The 16,376-nt window shown below is 46.4% G+C and overlaps 1 protein-coding gene across 1 annotated transcript in view; it reads right to left on the reverse strand.

Annotated features, from left to right (window-relative positions):
* COL9A3 (collagen type IX alpha 3 chain) overlaps positions 1-16,376 on the reverse strand; it is a 36,488-nt gene that overhangs the window by 5,721 nt on the left and 14,391 nt on the right. Inside the window, exons 11-25 of the mRNA XM_063172523.1 lie at positions 15,437-15,493; positions 13,926-13,979; positions 13,350-13,403; positions 13,059-13,112; positions 12,243-12,296; positions 11,272-11,325; positions 10,841-10,894; positions 10,506-10,559; positions 9,923-9,976; positions 8,806-8,850; positions 7,978-8,031; positions 7,558-7,611; positions 4,873-4,926; positions 4,025-4,096; positions 723-758 (exon numbers count right to left, since the gene is read on the reverse strand). Coding sequence (XP_063028593.1) covers positions 723-758; positions 4,025-4,096; positions 4,873-4,926; positions 7,558-7,611; positions 7,978-8,031; positions 8,806-8,850; positions 9,923-9,976; positions 10,506-10,559; positions 10,841-10,894; positions 11,272-11,325; positions 12,243-12,296; positions 13,059-13,112; positions 13,350-13,403; positions 13,926-13,979; positions 15,437-15,493 — 804 coding nt within the window. The remainder of the gene's footprint in view (positions 1-722; positions 759-4,024; positions 4,097-4,872; positions 4,927-7,557; positions 7,612-7,977; positions 8,032-8,805; positions 8,851-9,922; positions 9,977-10,505; positions 10,560-10,840; positions 10,895-11,271; positions 11,326-12,242; positions 12,297-13,058; positions 13,113-13,349; positions 13,404-13,925; positions 13,980-15,436; positions 15,494-16,376) is intronic.

Genomic DNA, 16,376 nt, shown 5'->3' on the forward strand with positions numbered 1-16,376 from the left:
CAGCCTGAGCAATCTGTGTGCTTGGGGTGACACAAATCCCTGCAATCCCTGCCCAGGGCAGAGCTGGCTCAGCACAGAGCTCTGCTATTAGAGCAGATCATGAACATTGTTATGGTGACTCCATGGCTTTCCAGGGGAAGTTTTCCAAGACAAACAGAGATCAGGTTGGTTTTTCCCCTCAGCAACAAAACACAGAGCACACTGACGCTGGGAAACCAAACCAGCAAAGCTTGCTAGGAAAGCTCCACTTACTGCAAGAACACAGCCATGCATTAATAAAAGTATTTGATGAAAACTGGCCCAAAAGCTCATTGCTGAGATTAAACCAAGCATGGATCTTGAGCAGCAAAAAGTAAAAGATTAAACTAGTTCATTAGTGTGCCAGGCTTTGAGGTTAGGGTGAAACATCCTTCATCAGGCACAGGAAAAGCTGCACCCCTAAACTTAACTTTGGATTTGATGTGAGGAGCTCCTGCACAGATCCTTGTGGCTACAAAACACCCACTGAGGGCCTGGTGTTTGTACCACAGCATTTCCATGAGTCCCCCACCAGAACAGACAACATCTGTGCCAATGCAGGGAAAATGGGACCAGAGAGGGGTTTGGCTTCTGCTGCAGAATATTTTCATTTGTGGAAGAAAAAGCCATTTGTGCTGTCAAAGGCTGTCCCTGGAATTTGATTTAAATGCCTCTGCTGACAAAGGCATAAAATTATCACTTACCTGGTTCCCCTTGGGACCGGGAGCACCGAGAGGACCCTGAAAATAAATAAATAAGAGAAAGAAGCAAATAAGCTCCAACTGTGACTTTGCTATGAATTCCTGGTGTGGTCAGACATTCTCAGCAAGGGGCAGAGTCTCCCAGCTGCCAAAGTAAGAGGGTACAAATCTCATTCACACTTCCTGGAAATAAGAAGGGATTTAAGCCCCCCTGCTTGCTCTGTGACATTCTCCACATCCCTGGTTTGTGTTGTGGGGTAATTTCTCAGCCTGTGATGTGAGAGGAGCTTGGATTTACTTGTGGTATAAAACAGACAAGAATATTTTCATCCCACAAGGGCAAAAAGCCAAGATGCTTTTTCAAGGCCTTATTAGATTGTCAGTTTTCCTAGGACTTAGAATTAGGTGCTCCTGATTTAAAGATTAATGGAACAACATGGCCACAGGAATAAAATACATTTAGATGATGAACTGATAATCACCTCAGGAGTAATCCAGGCAATTTGGAAAATCCTTTCATCTTTATCTACCTGACATTCACATTTTCAGCCCTATTTGAGACATTTCTGCTCCAGAGAGCAGAGCAAATGGGAGTTCAGGAGAACCCCAATTTTTTTTCTCTACTGCAAAATCTACATGTGAAATTCAGCCATTTTACCCTTCAAGCAGGATTTTTATAGCACTCTCATCAATCTGGCATCTGCAAACTGATCTTTTTTTATTAACTAGATCTAGAGATGGCTCAGCAGAACTGAATCTTCGAGGAGAACAAACATACACAACAAGGACATTTTATTTTGTTCAATTCAAGCATTCAGTTAAAAAGAGGGGGGATTTCTATTAATGAAAAATAACTCAGAAAAACAGACAATGGAATGTAGAAATGCAAGAGTGGCTAAAACTTTATAACACCTGTTTTATGTTTGCTGAAGGCAAAAGCAATATATTCCTTTCTGAACATTTTTATCTAAATTTTATACCTCTGACTTCACAGAGTCTCAAGGCTCCATGACAGTTTATGGCAAAAACCACAGTTCAGTCACCAAAGACCAAGGCCTGGAAGGAACATTCCCTTAAAGACAAGCTTAGCCCAGAGGATTTCCATTCAAAACTCCAATTCACTGCAGGAACAAGAAGTTCTGGACTGCCAGCCCTATGTCTTCACGCATTTCCTCTGATCAGCTCAACAAAACTCATCTCATGGTTTTGGCCAAGCACTCAGTGCTCCAGGAGGGAGCCCAGAGAGGCAATGCCCCAGGTGGCTGCTGGCATCCAGGATCCTCAGGAATTTCATCATAATAAAAATCCTTAGGGAAAATATTTGTCTATTGCTGCCTCAGTCAGCAGCAACAGCCAAGCCCTTCCCCATCCCATATCCCACCCCAGCAGGATGGTTGATGTATTTTATCTCAACACTATTTTATATCTTATGTCACAGACATCTTTTTATGAAAAATCCTTTCTTTAGGATTTTTCCTCCTGAGAAGCTGAGAGGCCTCAGGAACAAAATGTAAACATTGATTATCTGCTGCTGTGGAATGCAACAGGTGCATCTGTGATTGGTCTCATGTGGTTGTTTGTAATTAATGGCCAATCACAGTCAGCTGGCATGGACAGAGAGTCTGGGACAGCTGCCTTTGTTATTCATTCTTTTCTATTCTTAGCTAGCCTTCCGATCAGAAGTTTTTCTTCTATTCTTTTAGTATAGTTTTAATGTAATATATATCATAAAACAATAAATCAAGCCTTCTGAAACATGGAGTCAGATCCTCATCTCTTCCCTCATCCTAAGCCCCCTGTGAGCACCGTCACAATCTTCCAGTCAAATGCACCAAACCACTGGTGTTTTTCATGCCAGCAAGCACACTGACTGAAATGCTGGTTTACATGCCTGAGCAGTCAGTCCAAGGACTGTGAAAAAGCCTGTCAGTACTCAGCCAGCTCAGGCATGAGGGGATTTCTCTTTTTCCACAGGAAGGTCTCCATTGATCTCAGGAGAGTGTGATGAGCTGGCCGCAGCTGGGACAGGGTGATTGCACGGATGCTGTGTGTGCAGCTCTCCCCTTTATCCTGACCCAGGGCAGATCTCTGGGTGCTTTCTGTATCCCCAGCAGCACAGGCTGTTTGTTCAGGCTGTAAAAACACAGCCTGAGTGTTTAGGGTGAGCCCAGCACCACTAAACCACCAAGGGCCTCATCCACACCTTGTTTGAATCCTTCAGGGATGGGGACTCCCCCACTTCCATGGGCAGCCTGTCCCAATGCTCTACAACCCTTTCTGGGAAAAAAAATTCCTAATCTCTAATCTAAACCTTCCCTGCTGCAGCTTGAGGCCGTTTCCTCTCATTCTGAGCAACCAACAATCCCATCTCAGAGTAACTGCACTGAACTTCAGAGGCAGAAATAAAACCTGGATTATTTTTTACTGCTTTAAGCACAAAGTTTTCCCTCCCTCTTCTTGGATCTTCATGCAGGGGCCTCTTCCCCTCTGAATTTGTACATTTTTCACCACAGCAAAGCCCTGAATGCAGCCAGGAGCCCCAGAGCTCCACAATAACGCTCCTGTTTCACACTTCCAGCCCACAGCCACTCCAAAAGGCTTTTTTCAACCTGCCTGGAGCCAGCACAGAAGGGCCATTGTGGAACCCCTGTGGTGCTGCTGCAGTTGCTTACACAGAAAGCAACTTAAAGCTTCTTTAAAAAAAAAAAAAACAAACTTTCACCTTAAAGCTGGGGAGGAGGGAGCTGGTGAACACATGGCTCCTGTTCTCCTGCAAACTCCCAAAAAATGCTGTTCACTTTGCCCTGATGCTTCTTTCAAATTGAGAATGAACTAATTTAAATAAAAAGTCACATTTATTGTGAGGTGGGATGCCCATGTGTTTTGATGTTCAGAAAGAAAAGTCACTGATAAAACTGGAATAAAAAAAAAAATCCAGAGAGTCTAATCAAGCATCTCAGTAACAAAAATTCATGAATTAGGTCTCTTGTGCTCTTGGGGAGCAAGGCTTTAGTGGAACCAGTGTGAGGAACAGGTGAAACTCCAGAACATTCTATATTTTGGATAGGATAGGGCCTGGAATTTGCTTTTAAACAATTCATCCTGTCTGAAAATAGTGTGAGTTTCTGGAGAGGAACAGAAAGCAGGAACAGAGGGGACAGGATGGATCCTGCTCCCTGCCCTGAGGCCTGACTTGGGCAGCCCCAGGGACACCCAGCACACATCAGCTACACCAGGTCTGGGTGCCCACTGCCCCCTAAATGCCCATGCCAAGCAGGAATGGGTGCCAGGAGCATTGACCTTACCCTGTCCCCTGTCTCTCCACGGATCCCAGTCGGGCCTGGCAGGCCGGGCTCACCGCTGGCACCTTTGGGGCCCTGTTGGGAGAACAACAAAACCAAGCTACAGCTCACAGTGCAGAACCCTGGGAGCTCACCAGTCTCCATAACAGGTTCAGAAAGGTTATTTTGGGATGTCTCTCTCCTTTTTGCCCCCACTTGTGTTGGTTGGTAGAGCTCACTCCAGCTTCTCTCCTGGTCCAAGGTCAGGCATGTGTGAGGGGCTTCAACCTTTGCCCTGGGTCTTTCATTAATAAACCACTTAAAATTAATAAACCTTCAATATCTCATCCCACCAAGTGATGTTCCCTCAGCCAGTGCCAGTGGGGAGTGGAGGTTCCACACCCTTGGAGAAAAGAGGAAGAAATGTTGGAGACCCCAGGAGGAATTCACTGAAGAGAAACAGAGCGGAGCAGATCAAGGAGAAACTGAGGTGTCTTTACAAAGATCAAACCCAAAAAGTCCTTAAAATTCAGTTTGTTCCACCACCTGGCACAGGCTGGGACACCTTCCACCAGACCAGGCTGGCCTTGGACCCCTCCAGGGATGGGGCAGCCACAGCTGCTTCCAGGGAACAGGCTCAAAACTCAACCCCTCCCTCTGCAAACAAACACTAAATATAAATTTCTCCTGCAGACAGCTTATCTGGCCTTTTGCTCTTTCTACCACCCGTGGTAATGAAGGTGTCACTCGCTCTGGCAAATGGAAGGAGATTTCTTCCCTTCCCTCACTGCCATCACCCAAATGTCTGGCCAGGGGCTTGCAGAGAGCACTGATCTGCCAAAACACCAGAATGTCCCCTCTGTGACACTGACCTGGAAGCCTCGGACACCACGGGCTCCTATGGGGCCTTGGAGGCCAAGTGGTCCCTGCAAAGAGAAAAATCAGCTTTGGTAAGTGTGGGGATACCAGTTGTTGGTTTTTCTGGGTCTGCATTGAAGGCACTTGAGATGGTAGTTCATGTTCACACTCAGGTGTTTATTATTTCTTATCAGTAAAGCAGTCTCACTGCTGTGAGTTCTGCAGCTTTTCGTTAGAAGGCACAAAATGGCCAACAGTCTCTTGTTACAAGGTCTTTTAAGACTCAGCTATCCAATTAAGAGCTGACACCTGGATTATTTTCCCTTTTAACCCAATAACTGATCCCACAGAGCTGCAATGGGGACTCTTCTGCCCAATTACAAAATGCCACCCAAACCCATGGAGAAGGAGGAAGAAGAAGCATGGAGAAGAAGCCCAGGATGACACCCTGTGCCCTCCATCTTGCTGCCATCCACAGCATATTAAAAATCCCAAAACCTAAGTTTATCACCCAGTGATATACCTACACTACTCTCTGTAATCGGTTTCACACTTTTGTGGATTCTAGATTATTCTGGAGTTTAGGAAACTTTCTCCATGAATGACGGTCAAAGTCAGTGCTGCCCTGGGGGTCAGGGCACCCCAGAGCAGACAGAGAAATATTTATTCCCTGTGGTGCCCTGGGTTTGCACAGGTGAGGAGAACATTTGGGGCCAGGTGAGTCAGCTGTGCCACTGAACTGGCAGAGTGGGCAGGTCTGTGCTGCAGCCCCTGCAAAGTTGGTTGGGTGTTTGCTGAGCTTTGTTAATTGCATTGTTGTTAACAGAAAGGTTTATTTGGATAATCAATGCTTAAGAGCATACCATGCTCATGAGTAGTAGAGATCAAGGACAGCAAAAAGTGGCAGCATGCCAGAGCACAGACAGCATCCATTAGAGGGATCTGCTGTCCCAATGTTCTGCTTTTAATTGATTGCAAGGAACTACTGCAAAACACGTGCTACAGGCCCTTGGAAATGAAAAATGGCAATTGCATCCATTTGTTTGAGCACCTTGGTTCCAGCAATGCACAAAAAGGCAGCACTTTACGCTGCCAGGGCTTTTAAAAGCTCACCAGACAGAACATGAATGTTACCATTAGGAGTCTCTATTGCTTTCTCCTGAGAAAAAAATCACATATCCAATAAAGATCTTGGATGAAAAAAAAAAAAAAACCTAAGTAATTTAGGCATTTAAATCTCATTTTGCAAACTGTCATCTTGAAATAGATGCCTTCAGCAAGCTTCTGTCATGAGGCAGGGCTGCAGCTTTGGCTCCTTTCTGCCATCCCTGCTGGGTGGAGCATTCAGGGACACAAATAAACCCCAGACTGGCCACTGACATAAAGCAGCACCAGCCTCAAAAAGCTGAACAACTGCTCAGGTATTTTTGTGGTTACTGCTTTCCACTTTGCCTTTCGCTTGTAATTCAGTAAGGAACTTTAAAAGTTATAAATACAAAGCTTTAGGGAAGTTGAGTTAAATTGCATCAAAAATGGCTCTGCTGAGCTGCTGATGGGAGCTGGTGGGACCTGACAGGTTCTGAGAAAAAGCTAAAAAACCCAAATTATTTTGTGTCAAGAAGCCTTAACAGTGGAAAAATCCTGCACCTCTCTTGGAACAGCCCACTCTTAACAAATAAATTATGATTCTAATATAACAAATCAGAAATGAGAAGCCTAGGTTAGACATAACCATGGGTTCAGCTGCAACTGCACCCCTGTCAAAACTCTGCACCAACACAATCAGCTCAACTGCTTTTGCTTTTTGGCTGCAATAATGTGGTACCTTTTGTGAGGCCAGCCACTCTGGTGAAAAATTGCAGACATAAAAGCAAACATTATTAATACAGTTTATTTCTAAAGCTGATTTCCCTCTGCTTGGAAGTTAAAGCAGAAGCTGCTCACAAACAATAAATCATGCAGTTCAATTTCTTCCAAGTGGCACGTACCAGAAATCATATTAGACTTGCTGTAGGCTCCTGGATTTCAAAATGAGATTAAGATGGGGGAAGAAAAAAAAAAAGAAAAGAAAAGAAAAAGAAAAAACCCAACGAAACCACTGGAAGATCAGATACAGCCCCAACAGCAGAAATAGTTGGGAGTGACAAGATGAAAAAGTACCTAAGCATTTTCAGTAATGGGATCAAAATCAGGGTTTTACCCTCCTGGTATTATTTGTTACAATCTCTGCTACTGAGCAGGGACTCCATGCAGTTATTTCCAGTTTTGTTGTGTCCATGGCTTCAGGTTTTGCAGGGAATCCCTCTGCAGTGCTGCAAGGAAAGGGATGCAGGACTGGGGAGGATTTCAGGTTCATGTGCTGGTGGCCAAGTCCATTGCAGCAGTGAAGCTCTGCTTCCCTAATCCTCACTTCAGCAGGGCAGAACATTCCTGTTCCTGTGCAGTGAGGGGCTTGCTGAGTGCCCAGCCCCTCCTGCAGCTCCACAAACCCCCTGGCAGCTGCACTTTGCTCTGCCAAGGGAAATGGGAGGGATCCCTGGGCGTTTGCATGGAGCTGTCAGTGAGAACAGGACCTGAGCCAGCCTGGGGAGGAATTCCTGTGCTGCCAAATCTCCCCAGAGACACCACTGAGAGAGAGTGACCCCCCATCCCAACCCTATTTTGGCACCTCTCTGGTTCTCAGCCAGCTCTGTACTTACAGTTGCTCCTCTGGGTCCTGGCAGACCTCTCTCTCCAGGGATGCCAACATCGCCCTGGCAGGGACACCAAAGGCAGCTGTGACCTTCAGGAGGCACAAACCCACCAAACCCAAACCCACCAAACCCAAACCCACCCTCCCCAGCCCTGTGGGACACATTCCTGCATGCCAGGCTGCTCAGCCCCCATCTCCTGCCCCCCTGGCCCCTCTGCCAGCCCACGGCTGTGGGTTTTGCCCAGCACCCTGCCCAGCCAGCTCACACCACTGTGCAATGCCTGGAGTGCTCAACCCCCTGGGACTGCAGGTGCTGCATCAGTGGGAGATTTATTGATGCAAGGAAGCAGCACGTGAGCTCCCCCTCCCCAGCTGGGTTTAAAATTCACCAACAGAGCCCATGGTAAATGGGAATGTGGGCACTCACAGGGATGCCTGGCTCTCCAGAGGGACCTGCCTCTCCCATCTCGCCAGGGCTGCCCTGCAGAGCACAAAGCAAACACTCAGTGAGGGCAGCAGCACCTCAGGGAGTCATTTCTGTCCTGCCTGAAGCAGCAACAGGAGGAGGGAGTTAAAACCTGGATCAGGAAATAAAAACAGCTTTAAACTTTTACAGATTTGAGGCAAAGCCCACAGCACCAGAGGACAGGTGAGCTGCACACTCTCTCCTGGCACCAGGGGCCAGGGGATGCCAGGGGATCCCATTCCCTCCTGCACAGCAGAGGAGATTCCTGCCCCACCTTCCTGCAGCCTGCTCTCCTCCCTGAGCATTAGCAGCAATAATGATGCAGAGGGAAAAATTCATAAAGGAGAGGGACAAAGACACCTCTCAGAGCAGCTTTGTGCTGGAGTGCTTTGGTTTGCCTGAGGCTTTCTTTAATCTCACAGGTAGGTGTCAATCTAAAGCTCCATGGAAGTTTTTCTCCTGAGGTGAGGGAAAATCTGCAGAAGGCAAGATGAGATCATTCTGCTCCTGCTGGTGCTCAGCCTTTTGATTCACAAAGACCAAACCTCCTCCTGGGACTGTGACAAAAGGATGAGGTTTTCTAAACCACTGATGACTCTCCTGTGGATCTGCTGTGTCTTTACTGAACCAGGTGCCAGCCCAGATATTTTACCTAATTTCAGCTCTTCAGCCCCAGCAGAAATACAGAATACATCACTTTGGGGTAAGTCCTCCCAGTCCCCCAAAGCTACAAAGTCTTGCTGTGACCACTTTCCCCACCAGACCCCACCATTAGAGAGATTCACTTACTGGTTCACCCTTTGAGCCTTTAATACCTGCTCTTCCAGGCAGACCCTGAAAAAAAAAATCACATTAAAGCAATGTCAGAAGAAGTGAAGTTATTAAATTTGTTATTCTGGTCTGATTTGACACACAAGGAGCGACCTTCGCTTGAAGCAATGGAAGGTTTAGAACTTCTGCAGCTTTCACTGTGAAAATTATGATTTCAATGTCTCTCTTGCTGCCCTTGCAGCTCCATGAGCACAAATCCTTGGCATGAGAGCAAAGAGCAGGGATGTGCAAATGGACCTGCAGCAGCAACATTTTGCACTGCAGAAACCTCTCTCCAGGGGAGTTCAAAGTATTCTGCAAATGCAGGAAGAAAGGAATACTTGATCTCTTTTACATAGTTGGAAGTCTGGGGAGATGAAACATTTCGCCAATAAGCACTGGAGTAAGGCAGGGACAGAGCTCAGGGTATCAGAGATCTTGCCTCCCTCCATAAGGGATGCACATCAGTGGGATGAGAAAAAGAAAATCCCTCTCAAGTTTAGACTTTAAAGAGTCAGAGAAGCCAACAGGCAGGGAATTACTGTCTGGCACACTCCTTCCCTGTCTGCAGGGTGGGAAAAGTGCATTTCTGTGACCATGCTCACAGGGGTCTGAGGATGAGGGAAGAGACGAGGATCTGACTCCATGTTTCAGATAGCTTGATTTATTATTTTATGATATATATTATATTAAAATTATACTAGAAGAATAGAAGAAGGGATTTCATCAGAAGGCTAGCTAAGAATAGAAAAAGAAAGAATGATAACAAAGGCTTGTGACTGACCAGAGAGTCTGAGCCAGCTGTGATTGGCCATTAATTAGAAACAACCAACATGGGCCAATCACAGATGCACCTGTTGCATTCCACAGCAGCAGATAATCAATGTTTACATTTTGTTCCTGAGGCCTCTCAGCTTCTCAGGAGGAAAAATGCTAAAGAAAGGTTTTTTCATAAAAGATACCTGTTACACATTTCCTCTTGGCCTAACTAGAGCTCCTCGTGAAACAGCCCCAGAATGACCCCGCTCTGTCCCCAGGAGGGATCTCTGCAGGCACACTGAGCCCCCAGGGGGGGCAGGTCCTGCTCCATACTCACGGGAAGTCCATTTGGCCCCTTCTCTCCAGGAGCACCCACGGGAGCTGCGTCACCCTGTGGACAGGGACAGGTTAGGAGGGATCCTCCAGCACAGGGAATGGCCTGGCACAGGCAGGGGACACATTCCCACACAGGCATTTGTGCTTTTCTCCCTCCCTGTGTGCACAGGACCCAGAGCTGCTGTGTCCAGAGGAGTGAGCACCCACTGGACAGGAGCTCCCAGAGTTTCCCTGGCATCACATTCAATGTTCCTGCAGGAGCTCTGCTCAGAGACCAGGCAACCAGCCCCTGACAGCACCTTGTCTCCAGGCTATTGAAATCAGCTCTGAAAAGGCATCTCTGAGGGCCTGGAGTCGGCCAGCAGGAACCACTGAACCCAGGGGCACAGCTGAGTTTACATCATTTGTGCTCCTTCCTTCTTTAGGGAGTTCCCTCAGGATTAACGAACAGGAGAATTTCGCTCTCCTTCACTAGTGACAATACCAGAAAACTTTTTAGAAGGAAATGCTTTCCAGCCAAGCTTCCTGAGGGAAATTGCAGTCTGAGGAACCGTCCCTGCAGTGTGAAGCAGGACTTTACAAACCTTCTCACCATCGAGTCCAGGAGCTCCATCCCGCCCGTCCTTGCCAGGCATCCCCTGCAATCATGGACAGCACAGGTTTGGGTCAGAGGAGGCTCTGTGGTTTGCAAAACTCACATCAAAGAAGATTTTGGCAACGAGTCCAGCTCCAGTTGTGCTGGGAGATTTTCATTAGCAGCAGTACAGCTGTGGCTTAGCCCAGCTGGGCTTGCACAGAGACCACAGAGCAGAGTTTGACAGCAAGAATGGCAAGGAGCAGATTTTTGCCTGTTCTGTTTGATCTCCTCATCTGCAAGCAAGACCAACAGCAAGACCTGCATCCTGCTTAACTCACTTACAGGTTCTCCTATGAGCCCACGAGCCCCTGGGTTTCCTTTTGGTCCAGGTTTACCCTAGAAAACAACAATAAATCCTGAATTAATGAACCTGAAGAACAGTCAACAAAGACAACACTCAAATTCCGTAGGGACATTCCATTCCTTTTCAGCTGGGTCCTTTTTGTCCAGATAAATTTGGAGGTTTGGGACACAGCAGGAAACCAGCCCAGTGCTGGATACAACACCTGGGAAGATCCTTGATCATTTCAAGGGATGGAAATGTCAGATCTGCTCCCTGTGCTCCAGGCTGTAGCAGCACTTGGACACCTTAGAGTCAAACATCTCATTTCTGAGATGGTTCTTCTATCCCTTTCGAGCAAATGAAGGGAGCACAAGCCATAATAAACCTGTGGAACAGTCTCTGGACTGGAGCACAGGGGGTTTGCACTTACAGTGTCACCTTTGGGCCCCCGGAACCCCTGAGGTCCTTTGCTCCCTTGGTCTCCCTGTGACAGAGGAGGAAAAGCCATTAAGCATCTTCATCACACAGAGGCAGAGATTGCTGCTTTGGGGTGAAATGAGGAGGTTTTTGTGCTGTTTGCTTTGGTTTTTGTGCTGTTTGCTGGTGTCAGCAGAGGTGTGAGCACACACAGTGCCCTGAGAGCTGGGCTGCCCTTTCTCAGTGACTCCCCAGTTCCTGACATCCCAATTCCTGACACCCCTTCTGCAGCAGGGACCTTGCCAACAGCCCCTCAGGGCAGGGACCATCTTCCCCTTCATTTAATGAAGCAATTTCTTTAAGCAGAAACAGAGTGGGAGAAAAGCTTTAATATTTACTGCCTAGATCCTGCAGGGTGTAATGAAAAAAGGTTTGTGAGAAAGCACCTCATTTTGTTTTAGTTTGGAGGAATTTCTTCTATAATTGCAAGGCTAGGGAGGGGTGCCCAGAGGGTGTTGCTGCAGAAGGATGGGGATTGCATCTTCAACACACAGTTATTCCTGCTTGGAGAAAAAATCCTTGAGAGCACCTGGGAACAGAGCAGGCTCAAGGGATGTCAGCTCACAAAAGGGTTGATTTTTCCTCCAAAATTAATGGATATTCCCTTCTCCAGGGCTTGCCCACAACTACTGGTGCTCAAGGAAGGGCAGTGAAGCACAGAGAGCAATGGAAATGTGGTGAATTTGTTCTGGTGTGGGGCATGGCAAAGGGAGACTGGGTGAGGTGAGGTCTGGGTCAGGTAAAATAACACTGCTCTGAGTGGAGGGAAAGGGAAAAGGGAATAATCTGCTGGAGGTGGGCAGCACAGCTCTGCTCACTGGCAGCAGAGCTCAGGAAGGAGGAATAAACCAGGCTGTGGAGGGCAGGGCCACAGAGAGCCTGGGATGCATATCCAGTGGGATACATATCCAGTGGGATACATACAGCTCTGCCTGGAGGTCCTGGGATGCCAGGTGGGCCCCTGAATCCAATGTCACCCTGCAGAGGACAGACAGACAGACAGACAGACATCATTGTGAGCCTGGGCTTGGCAGAGGGTGAAGTAACAGAATCCCCACCTTGCACCACAACCTGAGAAAACACAAAAGCCCTGGAAAGACAGCCCTGTATCTCCTGCTGGTTTGCAGGACAGACAAATCCCACTCTGAACAAAGGGTTTCACTCTGGATCTCCCCACCTTTGTGCCTCTGATACTGACAGCATTCACGGCCTTGCTATCTTGATAACACTCTTGATCCTAAATAAATGCATGACTTCATCCAATTCAAACCCATTCAGCCTCTGGGCTGCTGCTCAAGGGACTGTGACAGGAATCCAAAGCCTCAACGAGCTGGAGATTGACCCTGTTCTCACTGAGGAGCCTTTTTGTGTCCTGAAAACCTTTGTCCATCAGTGATTCTTTGGCTTTTTCTTATAAAGAGACAGACAGAAAGTGAAATGTTCATTAAATGTTTCTCTTTCGTTTTGTGGGGTTTTTTCCCCCAAGATTCTATAGCACTGTCAGTGCTGCCTTTTGATTGGAATGATTCAGTCTGGCTGGGGCTGACCCTGCCAGTCCCTTGGGTGCGTGAATTCCTGACTTTGGAGGTTGTTCTGATGGAGGAGCTTCAGGGAACTGCCCACACTTTGTACCTTTGCGAGTTTCCCAGTGGGATTCAGTAAGGACAAGTGCCACTGGCACATCTCAAAACACAAACTGGTGGTGGAGAGGAAAAGGAAAAAAATCAGTTTTTTCCTTACTCTGTCGCCAGCTGGACCCATTGGACCAGGGAGGCCTCTCAGTCCTCTTGGGCCCTAATTAAGGAAACAAATCAGTTCAGACTTAATCAGTGTTTGTGTAACCAAGGTGAGTCCACATGACAAGGCCATGGGAGGGGAGAAGGAGAAGGAGAAGGAGAAGGAGAAGGAGAAGGAGAAGGAGAAGGAGAAGGAGAAGGAGAAGGAGAAGGAGAAGGAGAAGGAGAAGGAGAAGGAGAAGGAGAAGGAGAAGGAGAAGGAGAAGGAGAAGGAGAAGGAGAAGGGAGGGGTTACCTGCAGACCAACACCGCCGGGAATCCCTGGAGGGCCGGGAGGGCCAGGGTTACCCTGGGACAGAAAAATCCATCAGACAGGAGGAGGGACAGCAGCAAACACAGCCAGGGACAGCCCCATCGTATTCCTCCTTGAGCTCCCTCTCTCTCCCTCCCAGATTTCTCTTCAGAATGTTTTTCTACGTTACAGACAATTCCTATGTGCACAAGCATTCAGATCAATCAGGAATTCATCCAAGTGATTAAAGAAGGAATTTATCCAAGTGATTATCAGTCAGGAATTCATCCAAGTGATTAAAGCAGGGCTTTTCCTGAGCTGAGATCCCTGCATGGCAAAGAATAGCTGTTAATTCAAACTGATTTTAACATGATGATCCTTGGAAAGATGAATTTTCCTGGGGAGTCAGCACATGGTCCTAGAGGGAGAGCAGTGGAACCCAATGCACTCTTCAGCCAAAGTAACTGCTCCTTGTTCAGAATCAGCCTCATTCCTCCCTGCCTCCTTGAAAAAATCCCTTATTTCTTTTTCAAGGTGTTATTAAAGAGAAAAATCCTCCCCTGTTACTTTTAAGTTTACCTTTTCTCCTTGTTTTCCTACTTCACCAGGCTCCCCTTTGTGACCAGTGTGTCCCTAGAAATAAGAGTTATGATTATTCACATCCCAATGGAGTCTTGTTTCAAAATTAGGTTTGGTGACACAGCTGTGAAACCTGAACCCCACCTCCCAAAAGACTTTGAGGGAAAGCAGTCTGTAGGTGTGCTGTGAACGGAGATCCCTCCTGGGGGAGGCTGTCAGGCACCAGAATTGATGCAGCTCCTGAAAATGCCCAGGTTTGGTTTTCCAGAGTGACTTGCACCAAGCTCATGGCCTGGATGCAACTCTCAAACGCAGGGACCAGAACTCAGCTCCCATCACCCCAGAAACGGGGATGAGTCACTCCTGAGAACCCCATTCTGCATTTTTAACCTCCCTTTTTACATCATCTTTAACGTCTGCATCATCAAGCTTTCAAAGAAATCCACGTCCCACTGAGATCTCTCTCATCAGCTCTGACTCACTTTGAGTCCTGGCTCTGTTCTGGGGCTGTGGAGAGACCCAGGCTCGTTCCAGCCGTGGCAGATGTTATTCCTCACCACAACCAAGGTCCTGGGCACCATTTGCATCATAATTGGAGAGTTGCACTGGGTTTTCCATTGCATGAGCTATGAATTTTGAGCAGCTATCCCCAAACATTTTGTATTTGTAATGACATTTATGACTCAGTGCAGAGCCCAGGCAGGCAGGGAAGGTGGGAAAGGTCACTCAGGAGGAACTGAGAGCATTTCCCAGGAGTTCTCCACTCACTGCCAACTCCTAAATCCTGCTAAAAGAACTCGAATCACTTTTTACTTTGTCTCACTGCTGGAGTCCATAACTGCAAAGACATAGAAGGGACAGAGAGGAGATGTTTAACTCCTGAGAGCTAAAAATTTACATACCAGAGGCCAACTAAATAATTCTCTTTAAAATATTTAAACATAAATCTGCCCGCTGCTACACTGGCTATAAAAACAACAATTAAATTGTATTATATTAATTATATAAGTTACATTTTGCAGTTTAGGAGCTGGTGAGGTTTTTCCAGCTCTCAGCACTTGGTTCTTGAGGCAGCTCTGAATTTCTGCTCCTGTTTGTTCCTGTCCATCAGCTTTGTCCCAGTGGCCTTGCAGAGGTTTTTAATCCGTGTCGAGGGTTAAATGTCATTTGGAGGAATAAATGCAAATGCATGGCTGCTTTGGGAGCTGTGGAGCCTATATGTAGAGACTGTATATCTATATATATCTATATCTATTTATATCTATATCTATACACATTAATTAATATAAATTTAAATTAAATATTATTATAAAAATTATTTTACATTATATATTATTTATTTATTATTACAAATATTCCTAATATTAAATATGATGAATATTTATTACTGTTATAAATTTAATTAAATATAATTAAATTTAAATTATATGTTAATATAAAATTAATATATAGTTTAATAGTAGTGTTTATTTTGGGAGACAGATCTGGAATTGCAGGTGATGTTTCCTTACCTTGAAGCCTGGCATTCCAGGGGGGCCTGGGGGACCTGGTGGGCACAGAGCTGGGCACTGCAGGGAACAGAAACACTTTGGTTTAACAGGCACACAGCACACCCAGGGAGGCTGGCTTCATCCAGGAGGTGAAAAATTGATTGTGGATTTTGGTTCTAAATTCACTTAATCCAATGGAGTCACAGCACCATGGACTGACCAACATTCCCCTGTGGAACAGGGTCCTAGAGGTCCACACAAAATAGTGATTTATGAATGGCCTACTCCACTCTGAACATGGAGCCTTTCTGAAGGCTGACAGTGTCCACAGCCCAAAATGCTGAAGAACCCAATGAAGCTGGATCAGTTTCTTTAAATCATTAGGATCATATCAAATCCTCTGCATTAACTGACCCCTATTGATTTCCTGTAGCCAACTCCTTAAATGAAACAAGGACAGGCGTCAGAGTTAATTGAAGGGCACCAATAAAAACCCAATGCCTATAAGCTGATATCTGCAGATGTCCAGGGGTGGGCGAGCCCCTGGTGGGAACTCCAGCTTGACTGGAAATTTAATGAGGGAAAGGCCAAAGTCTTGAAATTTTACAAATAGCTCTCAATTTGTTTTGTTGGTTTGTTTATCGTTTTGTTTGGTTTTTTTTTTTTTCTTTTAATACAACTCCAGGCAGCACTTCTGTAGCAAAAATTTGATTTTCTAGTATATTCCACAGGGTAACTTAAATTAAACATGCAGAAATAGCACCATTTCCTATTAACTGCCATGTGATGTGCCATCAGGCAGTCTAAACTGACTCGGAGCTTTTTTTGGGACATGCCAATTCGGAAACCAGAGAAGCTGTCACAACAACAGCTGTGGAATCTGCAAATGTCACTTCCATCATTCCTGGACCCAACACTCCTTTGGTTCCCCCACGAGAAAGGGATCAGGGCTTTCTGCTGA

The sequence above is a fragment of the Melospiza melodia genome, chromosome 19 (genome assembly GCF_035770615.1).
Source record: "Melospiza melodia melodia isolate bMelMel2 chromosome 19, bMelMel2.pri, whole genome shotgun sequence".
In the NCBI taxonomy this organism is placed as follows: Eukaryota; Metazoa; Chordata; class Aves; order Passeriformes; family Passerellidae; genus Melospiza; species Melospiza melodia.